Source organism: Callorhinchus milii, unplaced genomic scaffold, assembly GCF_018977255.1.
Source record: "Callorhinchus milii isolate IMCB2004 unplaced genomic scaffold, IMCB_Cmil_1.0 Scaffold5, whole genome shotgun sequence".
NCBI lineage: Eukaryota > Metazoa > Chordata > Chondrichthyes > Chimaeriformes > Callorhinchidae > Callorhinchus > Callorhinchus milii.
In genome coordinates, this window is record NW_024704746.1 from 35885001 (window position 1) to 35902076 (window position 17076).

The 17076-nt window shown below is 38.3% G+C and overlaps 1 protein-coding gene across 1 annotated transcript in view; it reads left to right on the plus strand.

The window, feature by feature from the left end:
• The first annotated feature begins 956 nt into the window (after positions 1-956).
• LOC103184650 (protein kinase C-binding protein NELL2) overlaps positions 957-17076 on the plus strand; it is an 84956-nt gene continuing 68836 nt past the window's right edge. Inside the window, exons 1-3 of the mRNA XM_007902791.2 lie at positions 957-1331; positions 1919-2047; positions 15468-15618. Coding sequence (XP_007900982.1) covers positions 1280-1331; positions 1919-2047; positions 15468-15618 — 332 coding nt within the window. The 5' untranslated portion in view covers positions 957-1279. The remainder of the gene's footprint in view (positions 1332-1918; positions 2048-15467; positions 15619-17076) is intronic.

Below are 17076 nucleotides of genomic sequence, written 5' to 3' on the forward strand. Positions count from 1 at the left end.
ACAGAGTCTATATTAGACACGTTAACACAAGGTACTGAAAGCCTTATTCTTCTTCAAGTAGAAGCTGCTGTATTGAGATATGGCGAATGGAATTAGGATTATATATATATATATATGTACATATATAATCCTAATATATATTGTATATATATATGTGTATATATATTGATGAAAGGGGATATTACTCTGTGAATTAAAACAAAATGTATTAAGAAGTTTTACTCTAATTTGGGTTTAAAGGTATTTCAGCTCCAGGTTGGATGAAAGCATCTGCACTGCACAGCACACAGACAGACAGACAGACACACAGACACGGGCTGCACACTGTCAGCAGCATTGAAATCTCCCCCTTTGCCATCAGCTTCTTGCTTTGGCGAGAAACACACAAGGCGGGGGCAGGGGGGGGGGGGGGGGGGGGGGGGAGGGGGGTGTGAATGGCCCTGAACCGCCAGTTGTTTTGCAACAGAGCAGTGTGTGTCCAGACAGCGCTGGGAAAGCGAGTCTCCAGCAGACACCCCAGACAGATACACACATACAACAGATCCACTCTCTCAGTCTGCAGCGTGTGACAAGCAATCCTCTCCTGCCTTGCCCTGTCTCCCTGCCTTGCCCTGTCTCCCTGCCTTGCCCTGTCTCCCTGCCTTGCCCTGTCTCCCTGCCTTGCCTTGCCCTGTCTCCCTGCCTTGCCCTGTCTCCCTGCCTTGCCCTGTCCCCCTGCCTTGCCCTGTCTCCTTGCCTTGCCCTGTCCCCCTGCCTTGCCCTGTCCCCCTGCCTTGCCCTGTCTCCCTGCCTTGCCCTGTCTCCCTGCCTTGCCCTGTCTCCCTGCCTTGCCCTGTCTCCCTGCCTTGCCCTGTCTCCCTGTCTTGCCCTGTCTCCCTGCCTTGCCCTGTCTCCCTGCCTTGCCCTGTCTCCCTGCCTTGCCCTGTCTCCCTGCCTTGCCCTGTCTCCCTGCCTTGCCCTGTCTCCCTGCCTTGCCCTGTCTCCCTGCCTTGCCCTGTCTCCCTGCAACACCTCTCCACATCTATACCCCTTGTTTTTAATCCGGAACAACTGTGATTGCTGTCGGTGTTGTGTGTGACGGGGTGGATGTGACTGGGCGATGGTGCCCAGTGCGTGTTTTTTGGAGAGGTTTATTGATGAGGCGTTAAACGCAGGAGGACCCTGTCCTTATTCCCTCTGAATTGCATCTGGTCGCCTCCAACTCCTCAGTGATCCCCACAAGGAAAAGCTCTGAGCACAGATACACTGTACTGTACAATGGACTGAGAGTTTCCTGACAATGGCATTCGGGATCATCGGGACTGTCTTCGCACTTTTTCACATCGCATCAGGTAAATGTCGCCTTCCTTCCTTCCTTCCTTCCTTCCTTCCTTCCCTCCTTCCTTCCTTCCTTCCTTCCTCGCTTCCTTTCTTCCTTCAGGAGTTTTTTTTACAAGGATTTGATCTCCCCGGCAAACCAGCCAAGATTTCTTCAAACCTCATTGTTTTCGAATTAATCAGATTTAATACAAAAATCACTCTCCCCACTCCCCTCCCACCCCATCCCCATCCCCGAAGGAGTATTTACAGGCAATAAAGGTGTGTTTGCTGTTTTGGAAATAGCATGAGAAGCGATTTGAGCTTGTGATGTGGGGAAATGTGGTTGTCCTAAGTTTAGCATCAATATACACACACACATATATATATATATGTGTGTAACATAACTAACAAAGGCGAATCCGATGTGTTCATTGCTGTTCGCTCTTTGTTTCCACGTTTTGTTTTAAGCTTCAAAAAGGTGTAGTTAATAAAAGACGAGCGAGGAGGAGATGGCAGAATTGTCATCATTTGGTAACGAAAGGATTTTGTGTGTTTTTTTAAAAAAAAACAGCGCTCCAAATGCCCCCCAAAATGCGCAGTAACATCTGGTTCGTGTTAGTTTTAGGGTTTGGCGTGGATCCAGCCTTGGAAATTGATGTCTTTTCTGCTCTGCAACTGGACGATTCGACTGAGGGGATTGTCCAGGTCCAAGGATTTGACAATGGAAGCAAAGCGTTTGTATTTCAAGGTAATAAATAATGACATTGAGCCTTCAGAGAGAGAGAGAGAGAGAGAGAGAGAAAAAAAAAAGTCTGTCTCAGCTGAGCTGGGAACGGGGTCTGAGCTCGGTTCTCACTCACAGCTGGAAAGGGTCCTGGAGAGGCTGAAGGATTTGCGAGGAGAGGTTGTGAAATCGATTGCACAACGCGGTAGAGAGGGTTCAAAGCTGCCAAATGCTGCTGAGTGCCTTTCCCCGGGAGGGGGACATGGGATGGAGAGGAAAGGGCTGGAGCTCCCAGACTCGCTGTAATGCCCTGTGATTGCCGGGGCAGTCCTGTTATGGGGGGGGTCTGGGCTCTATCGGGGGAACGGTAGAAAGCAGAGCCTTTAAATACCCCACTGTCGGGAGATGAAGATGAGCTCTGGTGCTGATTTATCTATCAAATCAGCCTCACTACTGGCATCGTGCATTTGCTGTACCCTCGAAAAAGCAGATGAAGTAGGAACGTGGAAGAGGGGGAGATTGTCAGTGCTTTTGCATCGATTAGAAACACGATACCTCATGAGCATCAGGGGGCCAACCTATTACATTACAATCAGCTTTTGGATATAATCGTGAGACGGGAAACAGGTTGATTCAAAACTATTTATTTGCTGAGAAAGGTTCAATTGCAATTGGCATTGATTCCACCCAGCGAGTTGCTGCTTCAGGAGAGAGAGAGAGATTGCACACAGGAGAGACCTGTGACACCGATCTCGCATCGATCAGGGCTCACGTTGTACCAAGTTCCTTCAGTCACCTTCATTTCGATCTGTTTGGTAAAGGTGCAGTGCTTTGGGCGCTATACATATATAATTTTGTTGTTGTTGTTGTTGTTGTTGGTCTCGATCTGCTGCTGAATTTAACAGGCTCTGCAGCCTTACATCTCATAGATCTGGGAGCAGTAAACACAAGGTGCACACATAAGATTGACTTGGTTTGTGTTGACAGGAGTATCAGTCCGCAATTCTGTGGGTGTGATACACCACAGAGAATTTAACAAAGATTCGCCTTTTGTTGGTATTTCACTTGAGAAAAATAGCAAATAATTAATAAATAAAATGGGTACCTTTATTTATTTATCTATCTATTAATTTAATTGATTATGGACCTAGACATGAAAACGTAGATCATTGCAGTAAGGAGCTAATTTCCAGTCTGGATATATATTGTATTGGCATTGCAGGGAGTTTCTCAGTCTGGACTGTGCTGTGTGGGAAGGGAGTGTCCTTTCCCACTCCACACAATAGTGCCTTTCTAGTTAATCAACCAAGGATTGGTGTTTGCAGTGTCCAGAAGATATCAGTGGACTCATCCATCCTATCCTTCTAAGTTGTATTCAGAAAGGAGAGTTGATGTAGTGAGCTGAATGACTGAGGAAGGATAAGGAAGGCTTCTTCCAAATAAATACACATTTAAGAAAGTTTTTTTTCACACTAGAGTCAAATCATACTTATCATGTATTTGCTTTGTATGGATTGCTACTAAAACTTTAAAGGTAAAAAAGAATGCTAAATGTATCCACATTTTAAGCTTCATTCATATCTGCCATCAAGAACCATTCTAATTTCCTTTTATGAAATCTCAAATATAGTGAACAGTTCACTTGTTTATTTGGCCAATTATCTTAATCCCCAAATTGTAGTATGTGAAACAATTAGCTTTGAATTTTATTCATCCTTTGGCAGTACATGATAAGATTACAATAACCTATGTTCTTAAAGCTAGCATTAAAAACAGTGTCTATATTGTAACCTAGGTTGCTGCTAGGTTACATTTTTTTAATGTTATCATCTTTGCTTCTATTTATTTTTTGGGCAACTTAATAAAATAATAGCAGGATTCATTTAAGAGCAGAAAACACAGCTCAGAGGCAAGCAAAAAAGGACATTGTCATTGCACCGCAATCAGCTAGACTGATATTAGTATTATTATTCCACCAATGTCAGTACAATATGTCAACGTGGAAATCCTACTGGGACAGACCATAAACATGATCTGATCCTAGAATGCGGGAACCTGATAATATCGATTGCAAAGGAAAAACATGACTGACAAACTGAGATCATGTTTTGTCCATTGCTTACCAATAGGACTCGGTCGATAAGGGAAGCAGCATTATATTGTTCTGGGTGATGCTTTCAGTTTACCAGTAAACAAAGAGGCTGAAGCTTAAAATACTACTAAATTTTGCCTCTCTGTGAAAAGATGTTACTTGAAAATAGTTGTAAGGCTGCTTTACAGTGCATGTTTTGCAGACAGAATACATACAGAATCTACAGAATGTGGAAAATGTAGCATTCGGTATTAAAGACTAAAGCGATAACTAACAACAACTGTATTAAAACACATCCATGGCATTTTAATAAGAACATATACTTTATATAAAAATCAATCCTCTTTCCACCAATATAAGTCATTAGCCAATGAACAAAAAAGGCACAACCGTATTATGATATTGTGGGCAATAACTCAAGTGTCCAAGGCCGGATGGTGGCTTGTGGGCAGTTTTTTCCATCTACAACCTACAACCCCTATTCCTTTGCCTGGAATAGATGAGAACTGGAAACTTGGCAGTATGCTGGTGTTTTCTTGATGGTTCCAGCACACATGACTTCAACTCCTTGATGTGAATGAGACACCAATCTTATAGTAGCATAGTGGCAGTGCCAATAAGATTGCTGCTCATGATGCACTTCATTCAACAACAGCAACAAATTACATTTATATTCAAGTAACATTACTTTGACTGTAGATTAAGGACTGGAAACAGATTCTTCCTGTTTAATAAGTCATTTTGTAAAAGCGCTATAATAATGAACTTACTTTTATGCAGGATTGAAAATATATCCATAACTCCACATCATTTTCATGATCAATACATTATTCCCCATAAATTCACTGACGTTCAGTCAATAAGGACAATGTATATTCACTGTATATCCTGCTACTTTCATAAAGGTAAGAATTGAGAGGTTTTGAATTCAAACAGAGTGCCTTTTATGCATAACTGAATTTGCATATTAACATCAGCCTAATTAACATAACACATTAATTCCTAACAGCATGTAAGAATTTGTTGCAAGAATCATAACAAGATGTGATTTGCTTGGTTTAATAGTTAGGGAACTCTTGTTTTCATTCGCTCTAATGTGTATACAAACAAAATCCAGCTAGCACACTTAATGAATACTATTCTGAAGAGCATAACAGTATTGAAAAAAAATGTGCTTGAATTATAAAGAGAAAAATGATTTCTAATAAACTGAATTTAAACATTTATTAAGTCAAGTATTTCATTAATAGATAGTTCCTAATTCCAAGATTATGCGCTCAAAAGTACCTAAAAATTATTTAGCAAGGCTATTTAAATTTATCAAATGTGTTTTAATCTAATTTACCCTAATATCCTAAATATATCATTCAACTATTGAATAGGCACATTGTTTCTTTTGGGTATTAATGTAAATTAAGTAATTTATCCAACATGATTGGCAGCTCTTCCTGTCTACAAAATACACAGGGTGAGATTCTGTGAGACGTCCTCCCAAAGTGAAAGTTGCTGTATTAAATGTAGGGATTGTTATTTATTTTAATACTTTGTTCCCCTCCTTACACTTTTTTGGTCACTGATTGAATGTTGACTCTAGTTGGAAAGAAGATTTATTTTTTCAAATCAAGTTTATATTGAAAGCTGCACATTTTTTAGATTACTCTGATTTAATATTAATGATGCACATCACAGTGCTGCTGCCTCAGCCAGAGCACCAGAAGTATAATGCATTCAGTCCTGAGTAGGACTTTATACTTTCATTCCAGGCTGATGGAGACACAAGCAAGGTTTGACAGTCATGAACTGTGATCTAAGGAGAGGGATGTGCTTTCTGCTTATGAATGAAGAAATAATTATGAGAGAGATAAAATGGAAGAACAATTGGTAATGGTGCAGATTCCTCCTCCCCCCCCCCCCCCCCCACTCCCCATACTACAAGTTGCCACTACCAAAATAACAAAGTATGTCACAGTGCAAATCTACACAACTGAAATGGAGAGAGGAGAGAAAAGATATAAAATGATTACTACGTAATATGTAAAATATCATTCCACTGTAGTGTGCGCAAGCACCAGGAGAAATCCCAAAGGACTAACCTCAAGAGATGCACATCAATGTCACAGACAGAGAAAGCAACGAGAAAGATAAAAACATGAATGCAGAACTGTGACTCCCTAATATTAATGTAAATAAAGCAGAGATATGTACTGAGTTTAAACATCATACACAACTTTACACAAGCAAGAGAAAACAACAAGTGAAAAGCAAAAAACAGGAACCACGAGGTGGGGAGAAATTCCACAAACAAGGAACAAAGGAGGACAGGATTGCAGGCCAATTACATTAATATTTATAAATACTAAAGCAGCATTGTTTGAATTTCATTATTGATGTTACAATTACGCAAGAAGCTCATCTCAGTGACTGAGGTAAATTGGATATTGAGACATTTTGACTGATTTTGTGCTATGAGAAAGTCTAACAACTAATTAAAGTGCATAAGATGTGGAGCTGGATGGCCTGAATAAAGCAAAATTAAAAATAAAAGAATAATCAGTCATAAAACATAACTAAGATAGATGTCTCAACAATGTGATAAGGTGCTGTATCAAATGCAAAGATTATTATTATTACATTGTTCATCAGTTAGTGGTGCATTATAGTAACTTGGAAAAATAGACATGTGACAGTAAACAGTATCATTTAATTTTAATGTTAAAAGTGAATGTGCAATTCACTCACAAAATACACAATCAATCCACTTTACGTGTATCCTGTGAAGTGCTTTGAGACGTCTCAATGCGTAATAAGGTGCAATATCAAATGCAAGGATTATTATTCAATGTATATAAGCTCATATTTCCAATTATTTCTTGTGTCTATAAGGTAATTATAATTTCATTGTTGACTGCAAAACGTTCCTTTTTTTTAAAGAAAGGAACAATGCCTTTACCCAAAGTTTTGTAATGGAAGAATAGCTAAGTTTGGACCTGCATAGTTAGCAATCTGACACATAAACCTAAATATAATATATAGATACAAACACACATACACAATGTATAAATTCAACTCTCTATCTTTAACAGCAATAACTTGCATTTATATAACGCCCCTTATGCAGGGTAGCATCTCGGAGCAAATTAATAAATAATGAATCAAGTGCAGGAGAGATCCAGCTGCAGTTTTGGAGGAATGATAGGATTATTGGTGTAGGTTTCTTTTCAGAACCGTTTCCTTGTCCCTGACTTTCAGAGAACATGGAGGCTAGTGGTATAACTAGAAGAGACTACATTGAGTGTGCCTTCTTAACTTTATGATTCGAAGAGCAATGACTTTTCACTTTGCTTTTATAAATCAACAATGTTTAATTGCACAGAGCAGCAAATCAGTGGTTTGTGGCTTGAACTCTTCACATATTGGGCTTATTGAAAACACAGACAAGTCATGCAGTGACCAGGGCATTCTCTTCCTTGTAGTTGGCTCAGATGCAGCATTGGCACAAGCCTTTTTGTCTGACTAAACTCTCAGCTGGGGAATGATGCTTAGCTTGGGGATAGGTTGTTAAAAGTGAGCTGTGATAAATATATTTGCCAGAAGATAACACCCAAATTAACTCATCTTCAAAATTAACTGCCATGACTTGTTTTTCAATCTCTTGAATCGCTAAAAAGATGATTTCAATCTTTTGGATCTGTTTTGTGCTAAATGGCTCCACAACTGAAACTGCACTGTATCATTCCTTGTCTGTTTTTCTTTGATCGGTGGGATTTTTACGGTTTATAGGTCAGGAAGTAGGTTATGGCTGATTCTGTTCATGTGAGAGAAACTGTATCATGGCATCCAGCACACACACCATAGTGGATGCTGAATACTTTGATGTGATTGCTTTTGAGCTACTTCATCATTTATTGATGATTCTATTAAAGTAACTCATATGCTTGGATCACATGGAGGAATTGCACAACCTTTGCTGAGAAATGAATTGAAATTTGCTCAGCATGAAATACAGTTTACGGTTCTGGTTATATGGTTCTGCTAATTAAGAGATTTATTTTATTTTTGTCTCAAAATTGTTTCCTTCAAAATTGTTTGCAAATTCTGACAAGGTTCGGTGGGGGGTGAGAGATGGGAGTGCTGCCTTCCAGAAAGATAGGTTCCATTTTCACAACAGGCAATTTCACTTGCCAGCACAGTGGTCAAAATAATGGACTTCCTATAATACAAAACTTTAATTTTAAAGGGCTCTAATTTACACTATTTCCCAATGGATTCTTTATAGGAATCTCTTTAGAATTCCTGTGAACCCATGGAAGCAGATTGCTTCTGAGTAAAATTCATTATTAAGAAATCCTGTAAAGAACTATTACAAGTTAAACTCCAATATCTATAATGAGATTCTACTACCATACAGATTTAGTGAAATGCTAATGATGTTACCTTATAACTGCACATTTATCTACACAGTTCATTTCTACTAATGCACAAAAGATAAGAAATGAAAGGGCATGGTTGAAGCTGTCACACAGAAGAAAGTGAGAGTGGGATCTGTTTTGCTAAGGAGTAACATCATAAAGAGCCGTAAACTGTTTCTGTGTGTAAAAATGGCATAAATGGGACATGAAGAGGTAGAAATTACTAGAACAGCACTAGACAGCTTCAAATCCCCCAAATAACTTTCATAAACACGTTTTTGCAATTGGACAGCAACAATTATTCACACAAGAACCATGAAAAATGTAGGTCTATTTTGCTGGGGACAAAGACACTGAGAAATTTAGTTGTTTGATTCATTTCTCATTCTTGCTTGACTGCTGTCGTCCCGAGGCTGTTACTTTACCAAGCTATTCTTCAGGGAGTTAGAATTCCCCCTCCTATTTTTTTTGAATCGTACTTATTCTCTTTGTCTTTTGATGTTCCCATCTCTTCTCTAGGATTATAAGATTACAATGGGAGTAGTTTATTTCCTAAAATGAACATGTCCATTTCTCTTCATTTCAGCTCCTGTCCTTTTCCTCCCTTTCATTTACTTACCACAATGGATCCACTCTTGGATGCTCTTCTGGTTCTTGCACAAACCATGTCCCAGCAGCAGCTGAGGGCTGTGGTATTCATGAGGGAGACCTATGAAATGTTTTATGGATCAGAGAAGATTATAGTGAGGGGCCATTGCATTACAGTAAAGTTTCCACCTACCGGGAATTACATTTTCAATGGAGGGACAGAGCCTGGGTATTTCCAATCGTTAATCAGTGTGTCTTAATGTTGAAATCTTAAGACACAACTTGCAACAGTGCTAGTGTATATAGATGTTTCAAAGAAAATAATAATAATCCTTTCATTTGATATAGCGCTTTTCACGCCTTCTAGACGTCTCAAAGAGCTTCACAGAATAGACTGTAAAGTGAATTGACCGTATATTTGTGGGCAAAACGCAACAGCCAATTGCGCACAGCAGTGTCCCACAAACAGTCGTGGATTGAAAATGACCAATTTATTATTGTTTTGTTTTTTGGAGGGATTATTATTACGTGTGTGGAGTAAGGAAACTTGCCGAAGGTTTCGCCCTGCCTGGAATTGAACCCAGATGTCTCGCTTGCAAGGCGAGCTCTCTAAGCTCTGAGCTACAGGACTCCACAAGCAAATAACAAATTTTGGGGCATCATTCAAAAAGAAATGGACATTTCTCCTGATGTCCTAGTCCCAGAGAGAAAAAAAAAGATAATTCATTTCATAGCTGTTTGTGGGGCATTGCTGTGCACAAACTGGCTGTCATTTTCATCTCCAAATGCAGTGCAGCTTTGTTATAACACATTTCTTTAGTGTGAATTCCATTATAACATGATTGCAGTGTGGATCCCATTCACTATGTAAATGCACAACCTCCCTCTCTCCCAGCAAATCTTTTAGCACTAAAATACAACAACAATTTGCATTTATATAATGTGGATAGATTCTTGGATCTCTAAAATAGCCGACTTCCAGACCATTTGGTCACCATCCACAATATTTTCTGTACGCTGCACATGCACATAGCAGGAAGTGACAATGATGATGACCCAATGACCCAGAAGCCAAGCTTTTAGCTTCCTATGCTAAAATGGTGACATCTGGGTCATCAAGCCACTACCAATGTAATTTGCTCCTTTGGGCATATGCCATAAATAGGAAGTGACATTGGCAGTGACATGCTGACCCAAAAGTGGGCCAAATTTTCTTAATGCAGGAACTGGCAAGGAACTAGCCGGCTGGCTGCATGCATGCATATAGAAACCCGGGGTCGTGTCTAGCTATAGTGCAGTTAGGGTTTTATGGTCCCAGGCACCCTGTTATACAGTAATAATGCTCAACTGTAAAGAAATCTGTGAAACACATTGAGACGTTTAAGTTTAAGTTTAAGTAAGATAAAGAAATCCAAAGCCTCTTTTCCTTGCATAGTGTTTGTGCAAATACATTGGCACACAGAGGTTGGATGTATACAACCATTTAATTGATCCTTAGTCAAACCACAACTAAACTGTAACTTGACCATGTGACCCAGAAATCTTGTAGTTTCATGAAACTTACCAATTTTAGATCTGGCTGTAGAAAGCTATGGAAGTGAATATTTGCAATTTAAGAGAATTGGATAAGGAAAAGTAATTTATGGACATCAGACACCAGAAAAATAAAAGGTTGGTTGCCAGTAGTTACAATAGTGTAGAATTTAAAATATCCTGTAAATATGGCATCGCCCAAATATTTACAATTTACAAACAATGTTCTTATTCTATTGAGTCAAACTGGAAGTTAGAAAGAAGTCAGATCTCATGTGTTTTAGTGTCTCATCAAAATGAAATGCCTCAAAGCACCTTATGATAGTAATTAAGCAAAAATGACTGTTTTTGTAGGCAAATGCTTCAATACATTCATGAAGATAATTATTTCCTTTTACATACACTACTTAATTAAAAACTGTAAAGATGATGCTGATTTTCTTTAAATGTTCAATAGAATCATAGTATCATAGAATTGTACAGCACAGAAAGAGGCCATTCATCCCATCGTATCTGTCCTGGCTCTTGTAATAGAGTTATCCAAATCAATCCCACTCCCCCACTCTCTCCCCATAGCCCTGCAAACTTGTCTTCCCAAATAATTATCTATTTTTTTCTTAAAAGTTGTGACCTATCTTATTTGACTGTTATTATGGCCTTGCCATGGCAGTTATAATAACCCAGTACAAAAATCAGAATGTCAATCATGCTGAACAGCAGCAATAATTTACATATACATAGCATCTTTCAGGCCAGGAAGATGTCTCAAAGCACAAAACACGCAAATATCAGACAAAACCTTGGTGTTCGCTCCTCAAAGCAAATCACTAGCTCCTCTCAGAACAGTGTTGCTATGAATCTCTTTAAATTAGTTTTAAACACTTCCCACAAATTGATCTTCACTTGTCCTATTTATAACTTCTCTTGGCTCAGCTGAAAGTACACAAGCAGGTATTCCTATATTCTCACTGGGCCTTAATACAACTAGTTTCAATTGGCAGTACTCATAAGGACCTGAGATATTCCTCCTCAATAGGGAAAAGTACCGTCTCTTAGAAGAGATGAAAGGAATGCACAGTGAAAGAGAATGGAGTGAAGGTTGTGTTCATGGATTTCTGGAAGGCATCTGATAAGGTGCCTCATAGGATACCTGTTGCAAAAATTAAAGTGAACATGGCAGCATGGATAAAGAGATGAAAGACAGGAAGTAGAATAGTATTAAGGCAAATGTTTTACATTGGCATTGGGGATAGCCCAGGGATCTGTGCTAATGCCTCGATTATTTTCATGTAATCTGGATTTGGGGGCAAGATGTTGAAATTTAAAATAATACTGAATTAAGGGGCATGACAAACTGTGAGGCAGACTGTAGAAGATTATAAGAGGACATATATAAATTAGCATAATGGACCGATAGATGATTTCAATGCAGGAAAATGCAAAATAGTGTACTTTCAGAAGAAAAACAAAGAAAGGAAATACTGTATATCTTATTACATATAATAATATTATACTGTAATAGTATTAAATTGTCGGCCCTAGGTGCATAGATAATTAGGATTTAAGGAGTAGGAGTACAAGCAATCAAGACCATAAAAAATCAACAGGACGTCTACATTTTATACATAGGGCACTGAATACAGGAGCAAGGAGACAAATATAGTCAAATATGTGCAAGATTCAGTTAGGCTGCAATTGAAGTATTTCATCTAGTTTGTGGTGCTTCACTATAGAAAGGACATCATAGCCTTAGAAATGGCATGTGGAATGATTTACATAATCTCATTTCAAGTCCATCCTTTGTTATCACTAATCACTGTCAAACCATCACTAAAAGGGGTTTAGCAATTATGCTAAAATATCTTTTAAAACTGGAAGGTGACGTATACATTGAAAACAGATTGAATTTGTATGGCATTTCATAGCAGCAATGACCATGGTTAAATGTATTATTTTAAAAAAATAGAATTAACTCATCAAGAATTTCCTTTCAAAAGCAACGTATTTTGGTGCAGTATGTTGAACGCTTAGTTCGGGTATATTGTTGTATATTAGGGTTTGGTTGTTTTATTCCTGATTATGATTCTTATACAATCCTGTTGACCCACACAACATCACTCTGAAGTAGAAGCTTTTAATTTTGGAGATCCCACCAATTGGCATGATTTTTATTCTTGTTACTGGAAGAAGCCCTATACCACAAATTAGACCCCAATTGAGCATGACTTTGTCCACCTTTGCACCCCATTCCTCGGTTGGAACTGTGAAAACATCTGTGACTCCAGTAGAGCAAATCATAATCCTTGCATTTGATATAGTCCCTTATCACATCGTTGAGACGTCTCAAAGCGCAGCAGCCAATTGCACACAAACATTCGTGGATTGAAGTGACCAAATTTTTTTTAAAAGGGATTATTACCCACAAAAAGCGATCCGCTAATCGACTAACAATCAGGTTTCCACTTACTGCTATGTAAATAGAGGCAATGGAGTAAGAAAACTTGCCTAAGGTTTCGCTCTGCCCAGGAAGCGGACCCTGGTCCTCTAGCTTGCAAGGTGAGTACTCTAACTAATAAGCTATAGCAACGTTCAGCAAATCAAATCCAAACATACACTTTATAGCTGAGGATGAGACAATTCTATCAAATTTTATTTCAAAATGGAACATAAAAGGCATAATTTCATCCCAATCCTGAAGAATGATGATTCCTTTGAAGTTGTCGTATTTTAAATTTCACATCACCGGAGGGCATGCAGCTTCACATTATTATGCTGGCATGAAAAGAAACAAACAAAAGATGTTTTGTTTTGAACTTAATTCTAAATCCATCTTCTCTCCACTCCAAACGCCCCCATTCTCTCTGTACCGAGCGAGCAAGAAAGTCAATGACTTGATTGATTGGTTAGTTGATTGAATGGATTAAACATTTTAAAAAATACATTGCTTCTGGTCGAATATTCTTTACTCACAGTGGCAACTTATTCATTGCAAATCTGGGGTTTGAAAAATATAAGCCAACCCTCTCAACAGGGCATATTAAACCTTGTACCACATCACCCAACTTTGAAGACAGAATGTCAGTTTGGTCTTCCTAATACTCAGCGGATAAAATTGCAGTGAATGCAGCCGCTTTTGCTATGGCAGTTGTAATAATCCACTGTGATAAGTTTAATGCTCTTCTAAAGAAGAAGGTTGGTACAGTAAATGCTCCAAGCTTGTGTAGGAACTGACACCGTCCTATAATAAACCTGAAAAGGCAGCTTCCTGAAGCAATTCAGTTGCCATAATACGAAATAAAAGTGTCATGTGTAATTTCCTTTCTTTTTGTTACCGACAATGAAAGTGATAAAGGGGGTAAATTGCAGTATCATTTTTTTATAACATGTGCAAAAGCTATACATTTTTGAAAATACAGTTTATGAAAATAAAATCAGTCGTATAACTGGATCTGAATGACCAGTTCATGACTGGGTGCTGACCAAAAATATCTGCCTCCACTTCCCATTCAGACCTTCTGCTATGCTGAAATCTGATCAGGTATCTGCTTGTGTAAACCTTTGGCTTAAGTCAAACATGCCTGATATAGAGATAACTCAGGATTGCTTGAGATTTAATCAGTCTGTGGTACCATTGCACAAAGTGCAGTTGATGGATTCAGTATTAGAGATTCAAGTTGAATAACAATGATAGAGAATACATTTGATGTTGTAAGTTATATAAAGATTAAATAAAAGGTAATTCACTTCACTGCTACTTGTTGGGACACTCTTGTGTGCAATTTAGCTGCTGTATTTCCCTAAAAATACACAGTCACTACACTTTGTAGAAATCTCTGTGAAGCACTTTGATACGTTTCAACATGAACAAAATGAAATATAAGGATTACAGATTTTAAAACTGACTAGTTTTTGTTCTCGATGTATCTGAGCATAAATTATATCCAACTGTAGTTGACTAAAACCTCCTCTACAATTATTAGGTGATGGCAATTGAGCTTTGACATCAAAGCTTATTGCGCTTTATCTGCACATCAGTGGTGAGCGAAAACTACAAGCTTTATAACTTGGACACTGTGCACCATTACTGGAAGTTGATAGATTCAGCCACTGCATTACTCACTCCAAATAGCCGTCAGGATCGCATAGGGGTTGGATATTTTAGACTGTGGTGAATGATACAATGCTGTATTTCATTGATTTCTACTGTTTACTTATGAATGGCAACTGCCTGTTGAAATCACAGTACTCAGGAACAGGTTACAATTAAAGGAGCTAACTAAAGATATCAGCTTGGCTCAAGTGAGTTAGAAGATTGTGGGATCAAGCTCCACATCAGATCTTTAAACAAGTAGGTTTTGTGTATTATTGGCAAGCTGGTAACATTAAAATTGGAATTGGCATTGGCCAGTTATGCATGTGCATAACCATCCATCAGCTCCCCTTTCCTCCCGGGAGAGCAATCAGATTGGGAATTACAAGGTCAAAGTTGTGGTATCCCTCAAATGTTCCTTAAATTAATGACAGTGTTAAATTAAGGAACAGTTAAAGAATATTACAAGTTTTACTCCTGTAATTCTGTTACAAATTACTCTACCATGGAAACAATGTCAAATTGCTCCAGTAGTACAAAGGGGGCAGCAAATAGTTCAATCCTCTGACTTCCTTCAGCACTGCAAAACAATAGCATGGATAAATTGCCAGATTTACCAGCACGATAATCCATTAACACTTGCCGAAAAGGCAGTCCAGGAAGAGATCTTTAAATACGATTGAAATCCCTAGGAAATAATTACAACTTGCTGCCTACTTTTCTTTTGTACAGATACTGTCAGAAAAATAAAAGCTTCTCCATCTGCAGCGGAACAGGTGTCTCAAAAACTGAAGCACACACACGAGTTTACTGTTCTGGTTACACTGAAGCAGACTCCCTACAATTCAGGTGTCATTCTGTCAATTCATCACTCTGATGATAGGTAAGTGACTCAGTTGGTGTTTTATCTGAAAGCTTGCATTTTGCATTTATTCTTAGTGCAGTAAAATTGCACTTACAATTTACCCAAACTGCTCTGTGATTGCTAAAAAGATTTAAAATGCTGGACAATTACAAAATGAGTCAAACATTGCCTTTGCAAAAAGTGTAATTCTTTAAACCATCCTGCATACAATGACAGCTTATCACTTGTACTCCACATGAAGTTCAGAGAGCAGAACACAATACAATGACAAACGATGACTTATTATCAGAATTTGGAAGAGAAGATGGCAACAGATAGTAAGAGGGTTCAGAGAAAAGAAATGAAAGCTGGAAAGTACCACATCTACATCTTCTAGTTTTTCTTTATCAAGTAAATTGATTATTAAAGTGTTTCACATGTTAGTAAATAGTAAAAAAAAAGTACAAACCACTTCTATTCTTCGTATAGTAATTAGGAATATTTCCACAAATAATCACATCTATTGACACAATCACATTTGTTACACTGTAGCTTTTCCCTGATTCTCTACTTCCTGTATTTTTGGTCATTTGGGTGTCTTGACTCATCACAATGTTTTAGTGTACCCAAACCAGATAGAGTTTAACATATGTATGCCATGAATGCATGGAAAATTTCCAGGGAATGGAATGTGCACTCCCCCTATAGAGACACACTTCTTACCTAATTCTATTTTACTTTGATTTAGCTACTATGCTTTTATACTTTATAGACACATCAATAACATGAGAAACATCAGTGTCCCATCAGTGCATGTAAATCCATATTCATTAGACATTTTATTTAAATGATCTGTAAAATACCCCTGCACAACATTACAACTCACTATGGGGAGCGTGGAGAAACTAATTCCAAGCATAAATTCATACTTAAGTCATTTGATCTCCATTTGATTTGAAGGAAACTCTTATAATTTTCTATATTCAACCTTTGTACCTTTTTGCAGATTTTCTAAATATCTATTATAATAATAATACTAATCCTTGCATTTGATATAGCGCTTTTCACGTCGGGAGGACGTCCCAAAGCGCTTATAATAATATTAATATAATTAATATATTTAGGATTAATATAATAATAATCCTAACATTTGATATAGTGCTTTTCACGTCTTCTAGACGTCTCAAAGCACTTCACAGAATACTTGCGGTCGAAACGTGGCAGCTAATTATGCTCAGCAGTGTCCCACAAACAGTCATGGATTGAGTGACCAAATTATTATTGGCTTTTTTTGAAGGATTATTATCCCAGAAAAGTGATCCGCCAATCGATTAATAACCGGGTTCCTACTTACTGACAAGTAAACAGAGGCTTGTGAAGTAAGGAAACTTGCCCAACATTTCGCCCTGCCGGGAATCGAACATGGGTCTCTTGCTTGTGAGGCGAGTGCTCTAACCACTGAGTTACAGGACTTCATTATATGGTCATTTAAATGAC